General features: G+C 43.5%; 1 protein-coding gene across 8 annotated transcripts; it reads right to left on the bottom strand.

Annotated features, from left to right (window-relative positions):
* Positions 1-1,003: 1,003 nt before the first annotated feature.
* On the bottom strand, positions 1,004-21,930 carry LOC311253133 (abl interactor 2-like). 8 transcript variants are annotated; one of them, XM_084346900.1, is made up of 12 exons: positions 21,791-21,930; positions 16,493-16,660; positions 15,546-15,722; positions 14,229-14,246; positions 13,506-13,612; positions 9,784-9,930; positions 7,754-7,878; positions 7,290-7,484; positions 5,767-5,931; positions 4,202-4,288; positions 3,538-3,723; positions 1,004-3,431 (listed from the first exon to the last, which is right to left on the bottom strand). In XM_084346900.1, the coding sequence occupies exons 1-12, from the start codon at positions 21,905-21,907 to the stop codon at positions 3,256-3,258; spliced, it is 1,668 nt and encodes a 555-aa protein (XP_084203026.1). In that variant the 5' UTR covers positions 21,908-21,930; the 3' UTR covers positions 1,004-3,255. The 8 variants fall into 8 exon arrangements, with proteins under 8 accessions (XP_084203026.1, XP_084203027.1, XP_084203029.1 ...); XM_084346901.1 differs by lacking the exon at positions 14,229-14,246; XM_084346903.1 differs by lacking the exon at positions 9,784-9,930.
* Positions 21,931-22,000: the final 70 nt, after the last annotated feature.

Raw genomic sequence — 22,000 nt, forward strand, 5'->3', positions numbered from 1 at the left:
GATTCTTCCATTAATTCAGTATAATATAGTTTCACTGGGAGTTAAGTTTGTACTTGGACATTTAAAAAACAGTCAGGTACAGTACTAGACCTACAATATACTGTAGTCATCTGAGGAGAAAAGCTTATTTTTGTACTTTTTTAAATGGAGTTTGGTACGCTAGCCCAGAATTGTTAATTTAACAATTTAGCATAGCCTCTTCAACATGCACTAGTGTGCCTAACCATTTCATTTAGGTGCACCAGCATAAAAAAATTAGGTGCACTCAATAATACATTTTAATTTAATTTCTTAACACATGTTCATGTTTGTAAACAGGAATAAAAGGTGCAAATACATGTTTTTCTTCATTTAAATCACAGCACATGCAACAAGAAATGGCATGAACCTAACTTAAAAAAATAAATAAAATAAGCTGCTAAATTTCAGGTGCACCAGTACAAAAATAAATAAAAGTGTTGGTTGCATGTGTGACCAAAACAGTCGCATTAAAAACTATTAACTCACTCCTCACACATTATTTACAGGGCTCCAGACTAACTCTTTTTGTTTGGTTGCACCAGCACACCATTTAGCTACACCCAATAACACATCATGTAAATGATTGACAGGAAAAAAGGTGCAGATACATGTTTTTCTTCATTTAAATCACAGCACAAGCAACAAGAAATGGCGATAGCCTAATTTCAGGCGCACTAGTGCAACCGATGGAAATGTTTAGTCGCACGCTTGACAGATTTTTAGGTGCATGTAACCAAAATAGTTGCAACCTAGAGCCTATTCACTATCAATTGACTCACAAACCTTCTATCCATGGATAGATTTGAAGATTTTAACTCCCAAATATGGAAAAAAACAATTTATCTGTCAATTTGGTGCATTTCCAACAGCTTTATCAGCCTCAGAAGGGCACGACTGGGATAAAACTTAGATCCACGTTTTATTCTAATAGACAAACATTCCCATAATGCATAAAAACAAGAACCAAGCATTACTCCACCAATAAATCTTAATAATTTTATTGTCTTTGTTCTCATGATTTTACAAATATGATACTTCTGCAATTCAACTTTAACTGTGCAACACAATGGCATTATGGACTGTTAAACTTGACATCCTGAGGGACGTCTGTGACTCCAGGGAGCTGTGAATCCTGCAGACCAAAAGGCCTCATCTCATTTATTTTTTTTTTTAGTGTCGTCCGATGAGTGTATGAAACAAGAGTCGCAGATATTGAGTGTTACATCCGGCCTGTTGGGTTTCTTTGTCCGCAGGATTCACTAGCAGCTTACACATTTTTTTTTTTTCCACCACTGACGTAACGACGGCTACTGTCCCTCCTCCCCCACGGGTCAGAGAGCGACTCCTCAGATGCGGGCTTGGATTAAGTTGTACAGTCTCTTTGGATGAGGCTGGTGGTACCTGGTCAGAGCTGCAGGGCTTGCTTGTCTTTTTAAGAATGGGTGATCTCGCCACGAAGGTTTTTTGGGACACCAGCACAGATAAGAACAATGGCATGCAAGACTCACATACAGACCCACTTGTTATTATTTCTTTTTTTTTTTTTAATAGAAAATAAAGATTCTGACATAAGTACAAGCACTGAGCCCTCGCAAACACCCAACAGCCAAGCGTATTGGAAACTTTACGGAGGACGAACGACGCCTAAACTGACGGCGTTGAGAAGTATCGGGGGGCTTGCGACGGTTAGAACCATTTCAACACAACAGCTGGTTTCTTTTCATAATCAATAAGTCCTGTTTCAAGGACGTAATACATCTCACATTTATATTATTTCTTCTTCTACACCTTTTTACTACAAATGTATGTGCTTTTGAGTTAAAACAATTTGAGAAAACAAAAAAAAAGAAAAAAAAGAAAAAGAAAGATTTGTAGTTCAACGACACTCCACCCCACTCTGGCCAATTTATTGCAAATGAAGTGATAACCTCTGAACAGCAACACACACTTCAATATGGCACAAGCATCTCAGAAATGACCCTAAATGCATCGTCGTCGTCGTGGGTGAATATCAAAAACCAAACCACACCATATCTAAAAATATTAAGACATTAATCATCAGTAGAGCAGAAAAGAATTTTTTTTTTTTTTAAATCCTCGTCGAAACATGCAGTCTGCCGCTCTGCAAGCAAGAAAACTCGATTCTGGACCCCTTGGTTAAAACGCCAAAAAATAAAAAAAAATAGTGTCTTGGTCTCAAATGCATATGAACACTGCAAATGATTAGCCTTGCCAGTCGAGCTTATATACTTCTATTATGCATGACAGGAGCTGCAGAGTAAGACTTCAAAATCCAGGTCATTGTGCGGTTCGAGGATCTCGCTCTTTTATTTCGAGGGCTGGATGATTCCTTCTCCTTGAAACACGGCCGCGAAAGTGAAGCATGTAGTGATTAAACTTGCCCCCGTTGAGTTAGCGTGGTGCGAAAGAAACAAATAAGCAAAAAAAAAAAGAAAAAAGAACGAGTTAAAGCACACTCTCTGACGTCTTTCTGACCCACTGTGTCTAGCTTCGTGTGTCACCTTTAAGACATTTGATGTGCTTTTCTAAGTGAAGTCAGCTTTGGCACACTCCCTGCTGAGGTACCTAACCAAATACTTTGTCAAGTACGGAAACTACCGTTTGTTTTCCCCACCGAGGATATCGTTGTTGCATTATACGTTTTATATATAGAGGAGTATTTGTCTCTAAAATGTCTCTGGAGTGTTAAGGAGAAAATCTACACGTGAAGGCGTTCTCCTCCAGCCCTTTCTCCAAGGCCGCCCTTTTCTCAGCAGCCTCGTCTACCTTCCCACCATTTTATCCCACTACAAAATCCAAATAAATATTGTTTAAAATAAGGGCAAATTGGTAAAACAAACAAAAAATGAAGCAAAATCAATGTAGTGGCCTCATAATGTAACACAAAACTCTCAGAATACAATAAATCCATCACCGTCCAGTCCTCCGCAGTCAAAGAAAGAATCAAAGAAAGAAATATTACAGGGAAGGATATATCTAGAGTAGTGGTTGTTTTACAATGTCGAGAGAGTGACTGGGCTTCAGTTCGTCATGTAGCAACTTCTTTAAAAACTTTCCTCTCTTCGCCCGGAGGTGATCATGCTCTGTTCTGATCAAAGTCTTTGACCTTTAACCCATGGCTCCCCTCCCTCCCCATCTCCCTTCCCCATCAAACATCACACGCTCCTCCCGCCTCCTCTTCCTCATCCTCCGCTCAGAAAGGGGGGGGATTGTTCAGTCGGCGTAGTGCATGATGGACTCGACGTAGTTGCCCGGGAAGAGGCCCGTGGTGCCGTTCATCACGCCCTCGTACCAGCCGTCGTCGTTCTTCTTGATCACGTAGATGATGGCGCCCTCCTGGAACGAGAGCTCGTCCTCCTTGTCTCGGGCGTAGTCGTAGATGGCCACCACTGCGGGAAAATAGAAGAAGTGTAACACGCATCGTACTTTCTGCAATCTGAAAAAATAAACAACTCTGTGGATTTTCTGCCTCTTGAGCGAGCAGCGGCGACTCACCTTTCTCCAGGTAGGTACGTGGAGCCCAGGGCGGGTCCTCCTCGGCGTAGGGGTCACTATACTCCACCACCGCCGACTCCTCTTCATCCTCGTCGTCCTCGTAGTCCTCCGGCGGAGGAGGAGGAGGTGTAGGCTCCTCGAACACCGGCTCCTCGGCAGGTGGAGGTGGGGGTGGCACGTCTGAGACTACAAATAGTTTTCAGGCAGACGGGAAGAAAACGAGGAGCAATTAGAGGCTGAGAAAGACGACTGAAGCAGTCAGAGACACAGACGACCGACTGGTATCTCATGCAGTGGAGGAAAGAACAGAAACAGTTCATGCTGGATGCTTTTAGACATTAAACATTTAGATCCTCAGAAATGTGTTTTATTCATCGTTATAACCACAAAACTTTACTGAAACTGAACTGGAAGAACAGAACATCCAAATAAAGAGCGGTGAGTCATGACAGGAACAAAACGTCCACACACCACATGCATTTAAAGGAAACACAGAAACACGATCGTGTTCAGGAACAAAGACTCAAACATGCTTCGTTATCACTCGTTTAACTCCAGTGAGGAAATATTCCAACGAAAGAGGACGAACACAATCTGTTGGGGAGAGGACTTCAACGAATGGTGGTCATGCAGGAGGGGGAGCGAGGGTCTAAAAGCCACTTACTAGTCTCCTGAACTCGGGCCACAAAGCCCATCAGAGGCAGCTGAGGGGTGATCTGCATGGAGGGGGGAGGGGGCGCGAGCGGGCCGGCTATATCACCAAACAGTATCAATACACAGAGATGGAGGAGGGCGGACATAGGAACAGCAAAGACACGAGAGAATGAGGTTAGAATAAAAAGGACAGTAGAGAGTTTAAATGCAACAGTTACAGCATGAAAACAATGATTTTAGCAAAGCACAGACCTGAGAAACTCATAATTACTCATTTTTCTTCCCACCTGTGGTCTACAGGAAACACAACGTGAGATAAAATATGTAGGACAGGAGCCGCTGTGGCAGAGAGACGGTCCTAGAAACTATTTTTATAATCAGTTAATCATAAAATAGTCGAAATGTTTACTCATTAATCGTTTTGCCGGTCTGAAACCTGCTTGCTTCAATGAAGATATTAATTCAAAATGTATTTATTTTCAAACTAGGCTAAATATAACGATGCCTGTATGTTTTCAGGGGTTTGATCTTGTTCAGACGATGTTAAATTAGCTGTCAGCGGTCCAAAAACTGATACCACCAAGTAAAGTGATCATAAAAATACCAGTAAAATAACAACAAATGCAGGAAAAACAGTCTTTTTAAAATGAAACATGATATAGGGCTGTGCTGAATACCATTTTTACAGGCTTCGAAGCCTCGGGGAGGATTATTTGTGAATATTCGGAGATTCAACAGGTTGGATGAGATTACTTTTGGCGCAGGTGACACAACGTGGCCTTCATCAACAAAAACACACTAACAAAAAACACTAAACAAACAAAAAACAACCCAAAATGAAGCATTCAAATACTGATTTAGACGTCAATTACCATGGCAACGGTAGAAGCCTTCAAGCTTCAACGCCTACTTCTTCAAAAGTTGTATTAAAGACCACTATCAGGCTGAGGCAACTAAACAACTGGCAGATAATAAACCTAAAATCTGGGCAGAGCTTTGTTAATGTGAATATTTACTATTTTCTTCGTCTTTAACGAGAGTTGCATCTTTGAATATCTTTGTGTTTTTGACTTCTGGTCAGACAAAACAAGAAATTTAAACATGTCAACTTGAAATCTGGGAAATTTTACAAACCACATGACTGATTAGCCGCAACCTTAACTTACTTTACATTTTATGCCAAACAAAGTGTTCAGAACACTGAACAAACAGGTGCTACGTCAGTTTTAATATACACAAATGTGACAGAAATGAACTAAAGGGCAAAGATAATGTCTGTCTGGCGCTATAAGAAGAGAGTAAGTGGAGGACAAAGATTGCAAAGAGCAGTGAAGACAGAGCTGCTGAAGAAGTGAAGACAGTTGAGTTGATGTGAAATGACGGAGCAGAACCACACAGGAGGTCTTTTCATAAAAGATGCAGATGCACAACAGAGTCAGAGCTCTGGAGTCTGGAGGCTGAGGGAGAAGAAGCTGGACTCTCTTCTGATCAGATTCATTCATTCATTTAAATCGAGAAAGTTATTTTGAAGGACACGTCTGGTGAAATATTCACCACAGCCCCTGTAAGCGGTACCTTGGTTCTGGGCGAAGTGCGGCCCGCCGTTGAGCTGGCTCTGGTTGTGGGGCATGTTGGGCTGACCGGTGACGGACGAGGGTCGGCGGTACGGCAGCGAGCCTCCCACCTGCTGGGGCTGGGGCGGCTGCGCCGGGCGGTTCATGCTGTAGAACTGAGCAGCACCTGAGAGGAAACACCAGGTGGCAGCAGAGAGTCATTTAACAAGAGTGGAGGAGAGGAGGAGGACGAGAGGCTCCTGAACAGTGAGGTCACTTTAATTCAGCTTCTTTCTCTTACATCTTTAAATTTAATGCTACATTCAACGTTAACTTGGTACAACATGTTATATTTTATAGGAATAATCCTGCAGGCTGTCATGTAAAGAACAAAAAGTGCAGGAAACCAACGTTTTTAGATTCCTAAATTCCTCGTCTACTTCCACTTTATCAACCAAATCTGATTTTTTAAAGAGAAATGAGTGGAAGGGGAGAATAACTTTAAAATCTCCATAATTCATCAATATCAACATTTGCCTAATAGCGTCCATTTTCCCCTGAGAGCAGCAGCAGTGCACATTAACTGATGATTACAAAATATCCAGCCACGGAAAGTCACTCGCACACAAAAACGAAGAAGTACACATGACTGTGCAAGCATTTTCACCACACAGCTCATGCATTAAACATCAGAACATCGTCGCCGTCAACACGGACACAGGCAGCCGATGAGAAGCTGTGAGGGATGAAGAGAGGACGATCCGGCAGAAAATGGAAAAATCTGAGGTGGATGGCAGAAGAGCTGCACACTATCCAGACAGTCTGATGAATACTGTGACGTGGAAAAGCTCCACAATGACATTTAAAGTGAATATATTTTATTTAGACTGGATAGAAAGACTTCATCTGAATACTGAATATTGGATATTGTATTTTTCGGATTAAGTGTGCAGCCCCCTTGAGAGATGGACACTGACCTGCTTTTCCTGGTTTCATATTTTTGTATTTTAGAAAGAAGCAATAACCTTTAGTCTCATTCAGCAGTCCGCTTACTTGTTGCTCTCGCTACGTCAATATCAGCTGCTACGTTTGATAAAAAGAGCAGTCGGGCTGAAATTCAACCACGATATTCTGTCAGGAGATGCAACGACTTAAACCAGCGGTAACTAAGGAAAAGTGTGATTTGCTGAGCTATAAAAATATAATTTATACGACAAAGCACTTTGCAAACTCTGTTTTTAAAAGTTTATTATTATAATTATTAAAGATTTCTACTTATTTGGATTAAATGTGCTGTAAAGTCAAGTTGAAATCACAGGTATCCAATTAATTAAAGATCCTGACACATTTTTACTTCCTTGACACTAATAATACAGATCTTGATGATGGATTATAGAGAGAAACCTTATGATTTCTGAGTCAGCAGGCTGAGCCACATGACGACATGCTTAGTGGATGAACACGTCAGGGTCTGTCAAGCAGGAGGTTGCAGGATGGAGGGTGTGCAGAGGAGCGGGTGAGCTTCACCCACCGGGTTACACTCACCTTGTGCAGGGTTGCCGTAAGGAGCTGTGCCAGTGGGGGCCGCAGAGGCAGGGAGCTGGGGAGGGGGCGGGGGTACAGGCGGGATCTCTACAGGGGGATTGGGGGCCTGTGGGGGGCCGTCTAGGGCGGAGTTGGGGGCTCCGGGGGTGGTGGCAGTGTTGGGGGAAGGTTTGGCTGGGTTGGATGGGACGGGGGCTGACGGAGGTGTCGAAGGCGAGGATTGAAGAGGTGAAAGAAGATAAGGAGAGAAAAGGTAAGTGAGGGAGGGTCAGGACAAGAGAGTGAGAAGGGAGGAGAGGAGTCCAGCAGATCCAGAGTTCCTACACTTCATCACTTAATCTAAATTTTAAAGCATGTAGGAATCCCGGATACTAAACAAAGATTAGTCAAGTTAGTTTTCGGGCGCACACACAGAGAGATCCTGCAGTCAGCTGCTCGGAGAGGAAACAGGAAGCGGACGTTACCTGGGAAGGCGGTGGGCGGGGCTGGAGTCGGCACGGCGATGGGCACGCCCACGCTGCCACTGCCGCTGTTCTCTCGGCTGCTGCTGCGACTGCTGCTGGGGTGGCTGCCTCCGCTGCTCCCACTGCTGGTGGTGGAGTAGGGCAGCAAACACGTCAGACCACAAACACTCACACACACTCGCTCGCTCACACTGTCGTGCACTCACACTCTGACTAGATCCTGATGGGCTAATTGCTTTTCAGTCAAAGTAAAATGTCTACGTGTAGCTGTTTTCGACCAAAAACTTCCAGGAACTTTTTGGGAGCCAAAGGAACAAAAGTCAGGAACTCAAGAGGACGTTTTCATGTATTTTTTTCATCTTCTGGTCTATATCTTTCAACCTCAAATAGAAAAATGTATCAATGAGGGTAATGAAAGTTATTATCTGCACTCAGCAAATGTTTATCAGACCTGTACGACTAACAGCTGAAGAAGTCAGAAGCCATCATATCTGACCCTTCCTGCCTGGGTGGTTTTCTATCTCGCATGTCTCACCCTGTGTCGTTCCCGTTTTGTTGAATGCTACTGCGGCAGAACAAATCGCCCCTCGGGGACGAATAAAGGTCTTGAACCTGAGTTTGAACTTGTGTTTGATCGATCGGATGTCCTGCGAACTCCGCTCGGGTACTTACGAGGACGTTTGTCAGAGGAAGTTAATTCGAGGTGGGGTCAAACTTAAAAATCAGAAAGCATATTTCTAACCTTGAAAACTTAACTGTTTTAAAAACTTTGAAGTTACAGGAATCACTGGATGCCCAATTCTGACACTGAAAATGTGAGAGGGGGGAGGGGTTCAGCAGCATTTTGACTGGACCATACCGACGTGTTTAGTCCAACAGTTGAGGTCTTGAGTTCCTGAAATGGTTCCCGAGCTCCTTGGAAAAGTTCCCGTGGTTGAAACAGACTAATACACAGATGATTTAAGGAATAAAACTCCTTATTTTGTTCATCCTTCTTTTCCTGTCTTGTATTTCAGTTTCAACACGTGCAACCAGCCTATAATAACACAGTCTTACTCAGTCTTCTGGCTTCACAGTAGCTCAGATTGTTAATGCGGCACCCTCAAGAGCATCGATGTGTTAGCGTGAGCCGTTATGCCTTTGAAATGACTTATGTCACAGTGATAAAAAAAGCAGCTGGAAAGCCTTGCCGAGGACACATGACACAGGTGACGCAGCGGCGACACAAAGACAAAGACAAAGATATGACACGCTCTTTAAAAAAAAAGCGGGAAGCGTCAGGACACATGGGGCGAACGTTTTGTACGACAGAAGAGAGAGCGCATGGCTGAGAGATGAAGAAAATGAGCTGTGGATGGAGCGGTGCAGATAAAGACTCGTGCTGAGAGGAGAGTCGTGGGGAAAGTTATCTCGTCTATTTCCGGACCAGAAGTAGTAAAAAAACATTTGGCCGACAGATGGGGCGCAGTGACGAAACTTTCCATGTTGTTTTCCCCCAGAACCCCCCCATGCTTTTTACTTCTGTCGTGGCAGACAGGGGAGTCTATGAATATCTCTGCGTGTTTGTGATGAAAGGGGCTTGTCTTGGGAGATGAGCTGACATTGGGTTGACAGGACTGTGGGGGCGACGCTGCCTATTAAATGACTATTACCATAGGAACCTGCGTCTAGCCGTGCTAAATGCGGCTCAGTCTCTACCTCGTCCTCGTTTCTTTGCTCTCATCTGAGCGGCGAGGAGAGCAAACAGGTGAGGGATCTCCAAATGAAATATCAACCGGGGGGCTTCCCCTGGGAGCTGTTGCACAATGTCGGTCAAAATTGTGACTTAAGGTGGAGTAAAAAAAGAAGGGAGCAGAAGTGATTAAACTTTCCACGAGGAGTCATTTCAGAGAAGAAGAAGAAGAAGGAGGAGGCATGTTCAGGAGCTGGCTCGCTCTGTAGGTGTAGAGGAGGAGGAGAAAAGTGGGGAGGAGGCAGAAAAACGTGTTTGAGAAGTGTACAGAGGCATGCTGGGAAGGGGAGGGGGGTACCTGTACGTGCGGTTCCTCTGATTAACGGATGCAGTGCGTGCAGGGCTCTGCTGGGGGTGCGCCATGTTGCGCGTCGGGCTCGAGACGTAGTCGTTAGGGACAACGGGTGGACGCACCGGCTCAAGCGTCCTATAGGGGGAGTGGCGCCTGCGAGAGGGTCAGGAGGACAGGAGTCGAAGGGGGGTGGGGGGGAAGGAGGGGGAGAGGGGGCATCCACAGAGAAGTGTAGGGGAGGAGGGGAGGAGGAGGAGAGCAAGAAACAAACAAGTGCAAACTTAAAAAAATGGGGCATGACAGGTGGTGAACATCGGGGTTGGCTGAGGTGAATCCACAGGCGTCGTCGGGCGGAGTCAGGACGGAAAGCAGCCGCTGCTGTCGGCTTAAAATCACATTTCCAACGGATGTAAACTGAATGTCGGCTCAGGTGTAATGACAGAAATGTCTATTATCTAAGACGGTGAAAGAAAAATGTTGTAAAAACTTAAGTTAAAGTCATAAAACAAAAGATATCGGGGTTAAAATATTACTTAGTAGAAGTAAAAGTCACCAATATGGATATTACTTCAGTAAAAGTATTAAAATATTTGATATTTAATGTATTTAAGTAGACAATAGTAATAAATTGTATATTTCTCTCCATCTCTATCTGATCTGCATAAACGATGAGAGTCTGTATATTTACTTCACTCCCTTTCAATCGTCAAGGACATATTCATGCTATGCTTTCATGTTTCAGGAGCACACCGAGGGGATTAAACCATCTTCCTGACTGTCAAACACCTTTAAAGCTACTTTCAAAGCTACTTAAGTTGCTTCTTGCTGTAAACATACATTTATATTTTGGCAGATGTTGACCAGCAGCTTATATAAGTTGGTCCTTCAAAAAAACAGATTTAAATGCCAAATCTGTATTCACTGCAAGCTGTTCACTTTGGTATTTAGTTTAATTGTTTCGTCCCTTTGACAAAAAGACAATTTAGGCTTGAAAAGTGACAGAAGTGGGTGTTTTCAGCATCGCTTTTGTTGTCTTGTCTTGTTGTTGTTTTCAGCTAAGTAAGAGTAAGATTTTTCAAGTAGCCAACAGGATTAAATACCCATCTGTCCCCAAACAAGAGTCTGCATATCCTGCACCAGAAGTGTTTTTTTAACCCGACAGCAGCGCCGTGCTGATGATGTCCTCAGCTTTAAAATTGGGGGAAAAAGAAAGAAAAAAAAAAAACCACAACCCTGAGTTTTATTAATCTGGGCCTGAATATACGTTCTGGCATGTAAATTTCCCAGCTGACACAGCGAGGGTGACCCATCTCTGAGCACTGTTGCTATGGCAAAAAACATCGCTATGAGGAATATGGGGCAGCCAGGAGTGGGCGAGCTGGGTCACAAACACACGACTGAAAGCAAAATTTGTAAAAACAAACAAACAAACAAAGAGGAAGTTGAATAACGACAAATTAATGAAAACCACAAGGAAAGATGTCCGCCCGTAGCCACAGGCTGCGGCGGGAGGTGCATCGATGGAGGGTTGGAGCTGTGGTTGATCGGCATGCGTCTTGAAGGGACAGAGACACACACACACACATCGACACACACAGACATGCCTCTCAAGGTCAATATGAAGGGGTGGACACACTCCATCACTCACAAAGTCAGACACAGACAGAGGGGGCTGACACACACACACACACACATTTTCACACACGGAAACACAAACAGCACTTGACGCACAGGAAGATCCCGAGGGTGACGAGAACACAACGTTTACGTGCCGCACTAGAGTCCCTGTGGGATAAGAGATACCTTCAACAGTCAGACACACAGAGCAGGAAACATCAAGAGCGGCTCGGTGTGCAGGAGCTGAGACATTACCAGCGACGAACAGTGTTTCCCATTAACTCGACTCTTATCTTGAACGGAGTGACACACTATCAGGGTGAGAAAAGACCACACACACTACTGACTAAACAAAAACTATCCAGGGTAATCAGGAGGTCGCACTCTGATAACAGCCTCATTGAGGCACACAATGATTTAAAACAAAGCAAATACATCAGGAAACTCAGTGAAATACAGATTTGGGAATGCTTTGCTGCTTTATCTGGCACATTCATGACCTACTGGCTCGTGACATCCCTGCCATCAGCCTGTCAGGCTACGTAAGTAGTGAAAACTTTAACTCGTTGTACTGGTATCTGTATTTGAGTGCAACTCTATTAATATTCAGTCTGTAAGAGCAGCAACATCAAGTTAATTCATTGATGAGTAAATCAGAGGAAAGTCAGTTGTCTTGATTTCCTGCATTTCTTCATCTTGAATGATGTTAAACTGAACATTTTTGGGTTGGACACAAACAAGTCACCATTTTTTTGAAGGTCATATATTTTTCTATTAATAAATAAATAGAAATATAAATCAGAACGAGATGGATCGTGAAGATTATTTGTTATTTTCAGTCCCGCTGTTTACAAAACTAATCCGATCTGGAGCAAACCAACACTGAACTCTCATTAAACGTTTAATGACACAGTGCATTGTGTGAGTCAGCCTGAATTGTGAACACTAATGAGTTTCTAAATGTTTGACACGGCCTGTTACCAAGGCTGGATTTTCATCATTTAGCCACTCTGCCTTTGCCAAATGCCGAGGCAGCAAGACAATCAAGTAAAACAATGATTTTAGGACGTATCTTTGGCATTTCTGTCGTGTGGTTTCTTGTTTTTATGGGCCAACATACACAGCAAAACTTGTATATCTGCAATAAGAAAACCTGGAAAGTAATATCGGCTTAATTAGCATTCCTGAAATACACTCAGTCGCAGCAGTTTCACTTGTAAAGTGAAGCAGAACAAAGTGAAGACAAAACGTGATCCGTCTGACAGCTGCTGGTTATTTCCCACCCTGATTAGTACCGCCATCAAGAGCTGTTGAGTTTCTGACGGTGACCTTTGTGCCAACGTTCCTCCTGTGCCCTGGCATTAGACAAATGCCAATAAAAGGTTGACGACTGGGAGATGTGAGAGAGCTCACCACCTGCACAAACGCCTGCTCAGACTCTGGGCTCAGTCTCAACAGACGGGGCTTTCCAGAACCAATTACATGCTTTCTTTGTATTTTATCAAACTGCACGCTGAAATGTGACAGCTTCATGTTTCGAGCAGTCTTTACTTCTGTTAAAATGTCAAAGTTTTCAGCCTGAGGCGGCACACTGGCTGTGTGGTTAGTATAGTCCTCTCACTGCAGGAAGGTTTGCTTTAAGACCGGCACTGTCTGAATCGACTGAAGACTCAGAGCTGACCAAACATGCAAATGTGCCTGTTTTATCCATCTATGACCGGCAAATGTAGTTTTCAAGGTTGTTAAGTCAGATATGTCCTAACATTTCAGCAAAAGCTCCTTAAAAAGTGCAAGAAAACTTAAGTGTCAAATGTCAGCATGGAGTTTGGTGTGAAAACCTCTCCTGCATGAAGAGAGAGAGAGAGAAGGCTCCCAACTCCATCTCAGCAGCACAGATAAAAAAACAAAACAAAAAGGAGACCACTGTGAGAACTGGCACTGAAATGCACTTTAAACCACCCAGAGGACGCTAATTAAACAAGGAGGTGATGATGAAACTGGGAGCAACCAGGTCCATCTGAAGGGGCTCGTGGTTACTCCCCCGGAGCCACAAAAATACATTCAAGTCTCTGACGTCCAGCTGAACACAAGGTGTCGGCATCGTTACATACCCAAGGGTCCCCTTCCCTGACATGGGCGGGCTGGGGGGCTTCTGTGTGGGGGGGTTGGTGCGAGGGAGTCCGCCGCCTCCTCCGGCCTTCATGTTCTGAGCGCTGGCCTACAGGAGGAGAACGATACGGTGGTTAGCCAAAGATCGCTTTAAAACATGTGAATTAAACACTCACAACATGAACTGTTTGACAATTTGAGAATTAGATTTATTCACTTTCTTGTCATGTTTGTTAAATATGACGCTGGAGTCGGTGACGGTTAGCTTAGCTTAGCTTAGCTTAGCTTTAAGACTGTAAACAGAGGGAAACAGCTAGCCTGGCTCTGTCAAAAGGTAACAAACTTCCCTTGCTAGCAGCGCTGAAGCTCGCCAATTACCATGTTATATATTGTTTGTTTAATCCACAAAACAAAACATGTAATTAGTGCATTTTAGATGCGCTAGACGGCAGATTTTTACTACCTTTGAACCAAGCAGGGCTAAGTGTTTCCCCCTGTTTCCAGTCTTTATGCTAAGCTAAGCTACCAATCGCCAGCTTCATATTGAACAGACAGAAATCGGAGTGGTATTGAATTTCTCAAAATCTCAAACCAGAAAAGTAAAAAACAAAAATCAAAACAAACAAAGACCAAAACAAACAGAGACATCTCTCACAGCAAAACAACTCATTCAAAACCCACAAAAACACCTCCCTCGTCCGAGGCTTTTACTTTGAAAGTCTTACCTTAAACCTTTGCAACCACTACGGTTGATTATAAAGATTAAATTAGGGCAAGCAGAAAGAGAGGAGGAGAAGAAGAAGAAGAAATCAGAAGATTAATGTGTGGAGGAGAGACAAACAACAATTATTCATGCATGTGCTCCGTGAAGCCAAGCCGGTTAGATTCGTCCAACAAAGGCTCAGTGTTACAATCTAAGGAATTTGTTCTTTGAGACCTTTGTGAGGTCGAAGCCACTGATTCGATTTTGGGCAAAAACAAGCTCCTCTTTGTTCGAACAGCCAGTGAGAGACTGAAGCTTTCCAAAAAAATCAGCCACTAAATGAAATAATCAGTGCAGAGGAACCTGTCAGCAGCAGCAGGTGACAGATAAACACAGAGCTGAGTTTATGTCCCGGGTGACATCAGTTTCCCAGCCTGATGAAACGCCTGAGTCATTGATTATTTCTTAAATTACTTGTCACTGAAACCCAATAGTGATTGTTTGACCTCTAAAAGTCCTCACCATTATGTTTCCTGCAGTGAATAACCCACTTCAACACAAACACAGTCCCATTTCAGACATTTTTCCGAAGGTCTCGTCGCTCTGTGACTAAATAAATTAACATTAAAACTCTACAGCAGATGTTCTCGAGCTTTTCTCGCATGTGAATCCTTCATTTGAAGCACTCAGAAGCCTTGTCAAAGAGAGCACTTCAATCAAATGGTTATTTTTTTCCCTTTTCACATTCTTTTGATCATTTTTAGAGAGCGGAAGAGGTAAAACTACACAAAACTTCTTGCATAAAAGTAGAAAAACTTATTTTCTACCTCATAATTTGTGAGCATTTCAATCAAATAGTGACCTTGTTCCTCAGATTATTTGGGGCTTCACACAAAAACGAAACAGATTTAAAAAAGGTAGAGAAACGACCTTAACTTGTGCACATTTCCATCAAATAGTGACTTTGATTATTTGCTTGAATCCTCTGTAAAAGCCTGAAGGTTAAACTAACACCAGCCTTGTACAAGAAAGCAAAAAAAGAAGTTGGAAAACAAACATAATTTGGTGATTTTTAAATTATTTTCTAGCCCTTAATTATTACTAAACCCCAGGCAGGAAGAAGAGCAACTTAAAAACCATCTTCAAACACTGATTATCATCAAATTAACCTTCTAACTGGCTTGTAGTTTGTGCTTCATGCCCAGATTCACTTCTGCTAATTTCCCGCCCACACATCTGTCTCACTGAGAGCCAACAGAGCTTAATTAAGGCCTTCCCATTCTCATTCGCAGCCCGAGTGTAATGATAAAATGAAGGGGGAGAGGAACAAAATGACCACCTTGACTCCGTGGCCCATGTCGTCCAGCATGCTGTAGTCGATGGGCTTGCGGATGTAGCGCACAGGCCTCTCGGGATTGGCTGGGGCGATGATCTTGTGTGTGCGGGACGTGTTCTTGTTGGTGGTGAGGATCCCGATCTCCCGCCGGGCCACCTTCTCTTTGTGGATGTCCACCGTCTAAAGGACAAGAGGCAGAAGAGAGGGTGTTTCTTTTAAATCTAAATACTATATTAACCAGTTGCTGAAGTCTGTCTTTTCTTTATTATGAAGGAGAGACAGTTCAACTTAATCCAGCGTTCCTCCACCCTTTCCCGAGTCAAACTTCAATGTGCATTCTCAAGCTTTATAGACATATATATACGTGATTCAAGTGATGATTTCATCACATTAAATCCAACGTTTTGTGCTATAAACAACCAGAATTATTATTGAAGGAAACACAAATAAGCCTCATGTTTCTAAATGCGTCACCTGTCCGTACGCCAGAATAAAACTATTTATCATCAAAGAAATTCAGTAAGAATTTCAAATTAATTTCAAGCACTTCATCCTCCAACCTTGAAAACAGCACATTGAAATTCGAGTTTTCCAGGGATGTTCAGCACCCGTACAAGCCCTGTCATCCAACCTGTGGGATCAGCGTAACAAGATTTTTTTAACCCGACCGTGCAGCTCCAACAGGCACCTACACATTCGCCTGCACTGCAGATATACTGAATTATACATGCACACATGTGCTGTGCACATTCACCAGTAAAGCTGCGCCCTATGGAGGGTTTCCACGCCACGTTGTGACGGTCAATTTAATCACCATTCATCAGGATATTAAAAGAGCACACGACCAAAGTTATATGAATGAAGTCCAACAAGTATTTCACAGGATAAAGTCTTCAGTTTCTTTGCATGTGAGCCAAGAAGCTACTGCGTGTGATGTTTCAGTTGCCGACCTGTGAGATGTGGTTGATGGAGGACTCCATGCGGCGGAGCTGCGACGCCTGGATGTCGAGCATCTGCAGGACATTGTTGGCCAGCGTGTTGATCAGGTAGGCTACGCTGGCCAGAGACTGGGTAGTGTAGTTCTTGGTCTCCTCCAGCGCCCTCTGCTTGTCTGGAGACTGAACGGGAGAAAAAGGACAGAACTTGTTTAAAACGTACAGCGTATTTGCATTTTACAGTGTGCAACGGAGGCCGTCAGTCATCCACGCCGAGCGAGGAGGGTAAACATCTCGCTTATCTTGTGCAAAGATATTTTGGAGGCTGACTCCCACACGCTTTCCAATCCTGTAAGTCGAGTTGTTGCAGCTCTAATCTGCCCTCAGGTTATGATAAAGAAGTTAAAACTACTGAATAACTTTGTTGTGACATTAAGACACTCAGTGCTGAATGTAAACCCGAGGGGGTTTACTTTGATTTACAATACCTAAAGGAAATATCATCCCTGTAAAACGAGACACACAACGAAAGAAGCAGATCAGCTCCGCATCTAAGAAATTAAAACCACCAACAGGAATCTGAGTGAGATCTGTGGCAGGAGGTTGGAGGCAAACTGCTGCTTCAAAAGGTTTCAGAGCCGTGAAGAAACATTTTCCTCAAGTAAAGAAAAACTTTAATGTCTGGTGAAGTATTACAGCTGCAGCCAGTGTGAAAGGCGTCTTCAGAGGCGGCTGCTCGGGCCGTGGGTACAGCGTGGGCACATCAGCTGGAGCATCAAAGGCCAGATGGATCAGCTAATGTTACTGCTGGGAAACTGCTCCTTACTGACACCGAATGTAACGAAGCACGACGTGCAGTTTAACTAAAGTGGCATATCTATAATCAATGCAGCAAAAAAATGCCGATACATTGCCTGTTCCTGCCTCTCAGACGTGAGGATTGGCAGGTTTAATATTTCTTGTGCGATAATAAACTGACTATCTGGACTGTTATCACAGCAAACAAGCTATTTAAGACGCCACGCTGGCCGGCAGGAAACATTTTATAGCAGAAAAGCTTTACTAGAAAAATAATCAAACGACTAATCTGTAATTAAAAGAATTTGTATTGGTTGAAGCCTTTAAGAGAACCGATAACAGATCAAACATTCGATGGTTCCTGCCTCTCAGATGTGAGGATTTGCAAGTTTAATTTGTCTTGTCTGATAATAAACTGATTATTTGAGGGTTTTTTGACTGTTATCACACAAAACAAGCAAATTAGGAAACCATGTTGGGCTTTAGGAAGCACTGATGATGCATTTTTTCCTCAGTTAACTGTTATATTAGTTTGATCTAATAACCGGTCACTTATTTTAGGCATTTTTCAAGCAAGGAAACCAAACACTTGATGGTTCCTGCCTCTCAGGTGTGAGGATATGGAGGTTTAATTTGTCTGGCGTGATAATAAACTGACTTTCTGCTGACTGTTTTCACACCAAACAAGCAAATGAAGACGCCACGCTGGGCTGTAGGAAACGGTGATGATGGCACTTTATTAGAATAATAATCAGAAGATTAATCTGTGATGACAGTAATTGTTATATTAGCTGGAGCCCTATAGAGAACATTTGTCCTTATTTTTTACAAATGACTGTTCACGTACAGTACTAGCTTTAAACAGCCGGCTCGATTATCTGATCAGATATTCAGCATTTTCCTGATTACTGATCTGATCAATCATTTGAGGCATTTTTCAAGAAACACAGATCAAACATTTCATGCTTCCTGCTCCTCAGATGTGATGATTTTCTGTTTTCTTTGTCTGATATTAAAGATAATTGATTACTTTGGACACATCAATGAAAAACTGAAGAGCATTTTTTTCAGCATTTCCTGGAGTTTATATCAATTAATCTGGAAGATAACCGGCAAAGTAATCAATCACGAAACTCAACCAACAACCACATCCTTCTGCAGCAGATTGATTACAACACGTTGTGGGTCACAGCAGCTTTCGGGTCGTGATTGGATATTGACTAATTGATTTTTTTAATTTAACATCACAGTTGAGGTGCGAGAGCTAAATCTGGGGCTTCCTATAGATTTTTTTTGTATTTCCGTCCAAAGATATTGACAAAACGTCGGATATAAATCAGGAAACGGTCACGTTGTTGGGTTTAATTTCACTGCCGTAAAACACTGAAGCTGCAACCTGAGTCGTCTTAGTTTTTTGACTAAACTGCTATTAGAGAAACATAAATAAAGGCTGAATGTAACAGCACAATAAAGCTACAAGCAGCGGTGTCCCCACTAGTTCAGGAGAGGCACAAAGTGCGATCCGGCCCAACAAATCATCGGACTGCAAACAAACAGCATCATCCGAGTGTGGAGGGCGCAGCATCGCTGGAGTATGAAGACAAACAGGTTATGTGGCAGGAGTGAGGAGCTGAGCTGCAGCTGCTGCCTGCAGGGCACGAAAGACACATTTCTGATCTGCGAGTCACACTCTCTAATAGACCGGCGGTGAGACGATGCATGTACCAGAGTAAGATGTTGTAATCCTCAGGTTGGTGGCTGGAGATGAAGGAAAATCCAGCCTAGTCGGTGACATACTTTACATTTTTGGGGTCATTTAGTTCAGAGCGTTTCCCTCCCTCAACTCAAGAGTATATCCTGATGCAATCCTTCATCAGTGCTCAAATATTATTAATCTATTAGTCGTTTGGTCTATAAAATATCAGAAAATGATCAAGATGACGTCAAATGTCTATTTTTGTCCACAATGCAAAGATTGTGACGTCATTCTTCTTTCCTCTTACTCAAACTGATTAATCAGGAATTAAAATAGTCGGCCATTCATTTTAACGTCGGTTAATCAATCATTGCAGCCATACCACACTGTTTGGAAATCACTGCAATCACTTTTCTGTAAGGGAACATCACGACCTGCTGCGACTGAATTAATGTAACTGATGGAGGAAATGTTTCACTCCCTAATCTCGGCATGTGCCCCAGAAATTGAGCATCAGTCGGGCTCTAACTCAGATACCTTTACTGTCATGCCATGGTCATGTTAGACCTTAAAGACAAACTCATGCTTTTTGGCATCAAGCCTTCATCAGGAAGTCACAAAAGTTTGTTTTTAAAAGGTCTAACACGACATTGACATGACACGAAAAGAGTGTCTTGGGAGTTTTCTTGTGATTTTTCAAAGAGAATAAATGTGATTTGAGAGGAGTTTGCCTATTTAAGAAACAAAAGGTCAGGACTTTTGTAAAAAAAAGACAAGAAAAGAAAATTCAGTGTATTTCTATAACGGGGCTGGATTTATGTGACAATGATGGAGACGGTTAACGACTTGCAGTTATATTACAGCCTTCTTCTTCTCGTCTCCCGACCACTCAAAGCGCTTTTCAACACTTGTCACATTCACCCAGTCTCCCCCACATTCGTGCACTAATAGTAGGGCTGCCACGCACGGTGTCGACCCGCTCGTCACGACATTTCTACACTAAGTCGTTCACACATCCACTCACACACCGGCAGAGGAGCCATCAGGAGAAATCTGGGGTTTAGTATCTTGCCCAAGGACACTTCAACATGCAGCCGGAGCCGGGGATGAAACCAGCGCTCTAGATATAGTTGACAACCTGCTCTACTTCCTGAGCCGCCGCTGCTCAGTCGTAGTGAGGAACAAGAAAATGTGCGGCACACTTAAGATAATTCAATTGACAAATTTAAGTGTCTGACCACGATGTAATGTTGGTATCAGTATTATAAGGGTTTCGTCTACTATCTTGTTTTGTAGGTAGCAATTCTTGCTTTAATGCCGTTTGTTTTTTTCCTATTTCCCCAAATTGTTTTGTGTATTTACGGCCTGTCTGATTTAATGCCACATTTTTATCTTCTCCAGCTGGAAAATGCTGCTGACTTTTGGATGAAGTCCATCCACCGCTCTGAGTCTGACACAAGCTTTTCACAACTCAACCCACATCTGAATGAAACAACCTTCCTCCTCAAGTGAGAAGACAAAGTAAGCCCAGGAATAACTTAATCATCAGACTAATACTTTAATACTGAAAACCAACCAACAGGTTCAACAAGTGTCCATCCCTACATGACTAATGTTACAAGAAACCCAGACGTGGCTGCGAAGAAGTAAATTAGGGCTAAGGCAGAGTATCCCTCAGACAAATTCTTGTGTCCAGCTGATCTATAAGTGGTAATACCCATCTGACAGCAGCTGGGAAAACATCGCAGGGTGAGAAGAAACCAGGGCAGCCTGCCAGACAGCAAGCTGCCAACATCCAAGGGGCCGCTGCCACCTCCTCCTCCTCCTCCTCCTCCTGCACGGGGCATCCTGTCAGACCTGATCAGCCCTGTTCATCAAGGATGTCACATTTCAGCATCACACCTTGTCAAAACCTCTCCCGGCTAACGCTCTGGTCCCAAATGAGTGTGATAAAAAGGTGGGAAGAGAAAGCTCAGGTGACCAGGATTGCTTGGAAAGTGAGCACACGGCTGCAGGATATCACAAAAGCAGTCACACAAGCCAGATCCCATGCAATTAAACCGCACTTTAACCACACGTTTTTTAGGGATTGGTGACTCTGAGATGCAACACTACACTATCCAACCCAAGCCGAATGACACTTTATGAATGGAGGTAATACATCATAGCTACACAGGCTTTATAGTGAGCTTTTTTAGACACGAAAAGCCATAAATCAAGTGTTATACCGCTGTAAGTGTTTCTGCACAGCATCATAAATCAACGGCTGTTAGTAATATTGTCACAGTGGTTAATCTTCTGACAACCAAAGCTCATTAGAGATTAATCTGGCTTCATATCCCACATCTCCGGCCGGTGCAGGATCGTCTGGCTGCCGTGGTGGCAGTGATTGATCCCGCAGAGGGGCACAGAAATTGATTTTCACGGTGCCCGTTTGGTGATTTGGACCGTGGGTGATGCCGAGCAGCTGGCTAGCAGGCGAGCTAGCAAAAGCTAACGCGGTGGATGTACAAGTCACACACACAGCTATATCGATGGAAAAATGAAGACGCACACACTGTCGACATACATCGACGTGAATGTGGCGGGAAAATGATAACTCACGCGTCAGTTATGTGATAAAAAACGCCACGACTGCGGTTGTTTTTGCGTTAGCTGAGGCTAGCTAGGTAGCGCGCTAACACGGCTGCATCGCATCGGCAGCGTTAGCAGCGGCAGCTAGCCTAGCATCACTTCGCCCCACCGTGGTGCTCGCCAGTGATGCCCGTCAAATAAAACAAACTACACCGCCTCCTCCTTCCGCCCGTGGGGCAGCCTACCTGGACATAGTTGCTCTCGCAGTACTCCGCGACTCTTTCCAAATTAGTGAAACTGTCTAGTAGCGCGCTTCGTCCTGCTGGAATCTCCTCTTCCAGTAGCATTTGTAGCTCCGCCATTTTCACATCTTTAGCAGAGCGTAGTGATGTGTGTGTGTGCGTGTGCGCGCGCGGTGTCAGTGTGTAAGGGCTCTCGGGCGCCCCCCGCGGCCG

The sequence above is a fragment of the Pagrus pagrus genome (assembly GCF_965226575.1).
Source record: "Pagrus pagrus genome assembly, chromosome: 24".
Classification (NCBI taxonomy): domain Eukaryota; kingdom Metazoa; phylum Chordata; class Actinopteri; order Spariformes; family Sparidae; genus Pagrus; species Pagrus pagrus.

What these genes read in the sequence shown, in the direction of transcription:
- LOC311253133 (XM_084346900.1), bottom strand. Translation starts at nt 21,907, where the DNA reads ATGGCGGAGCTACAAATGCTACTGGAAGAGGAGATTCCAGCAGGACGA. An exon ending in TCAGGGAAGGGGACCCTTGG is followed by an intron (nt 9,931 to 13,505) that starts GTATGTAACGAT and finishes ACCCTCTCGCAG; the next exon opens with GCGCCACTCCCCCTATAGGA. An exon ending in ACGTACCTACCTGGAGAAAG is followed by an intron (nt 3,432 to 3,537) that starts GTGAGTCGCCGC and finishes ATTTTCCCGCAG; the next exon opens with TGGTGGCCATCTACGACTAC.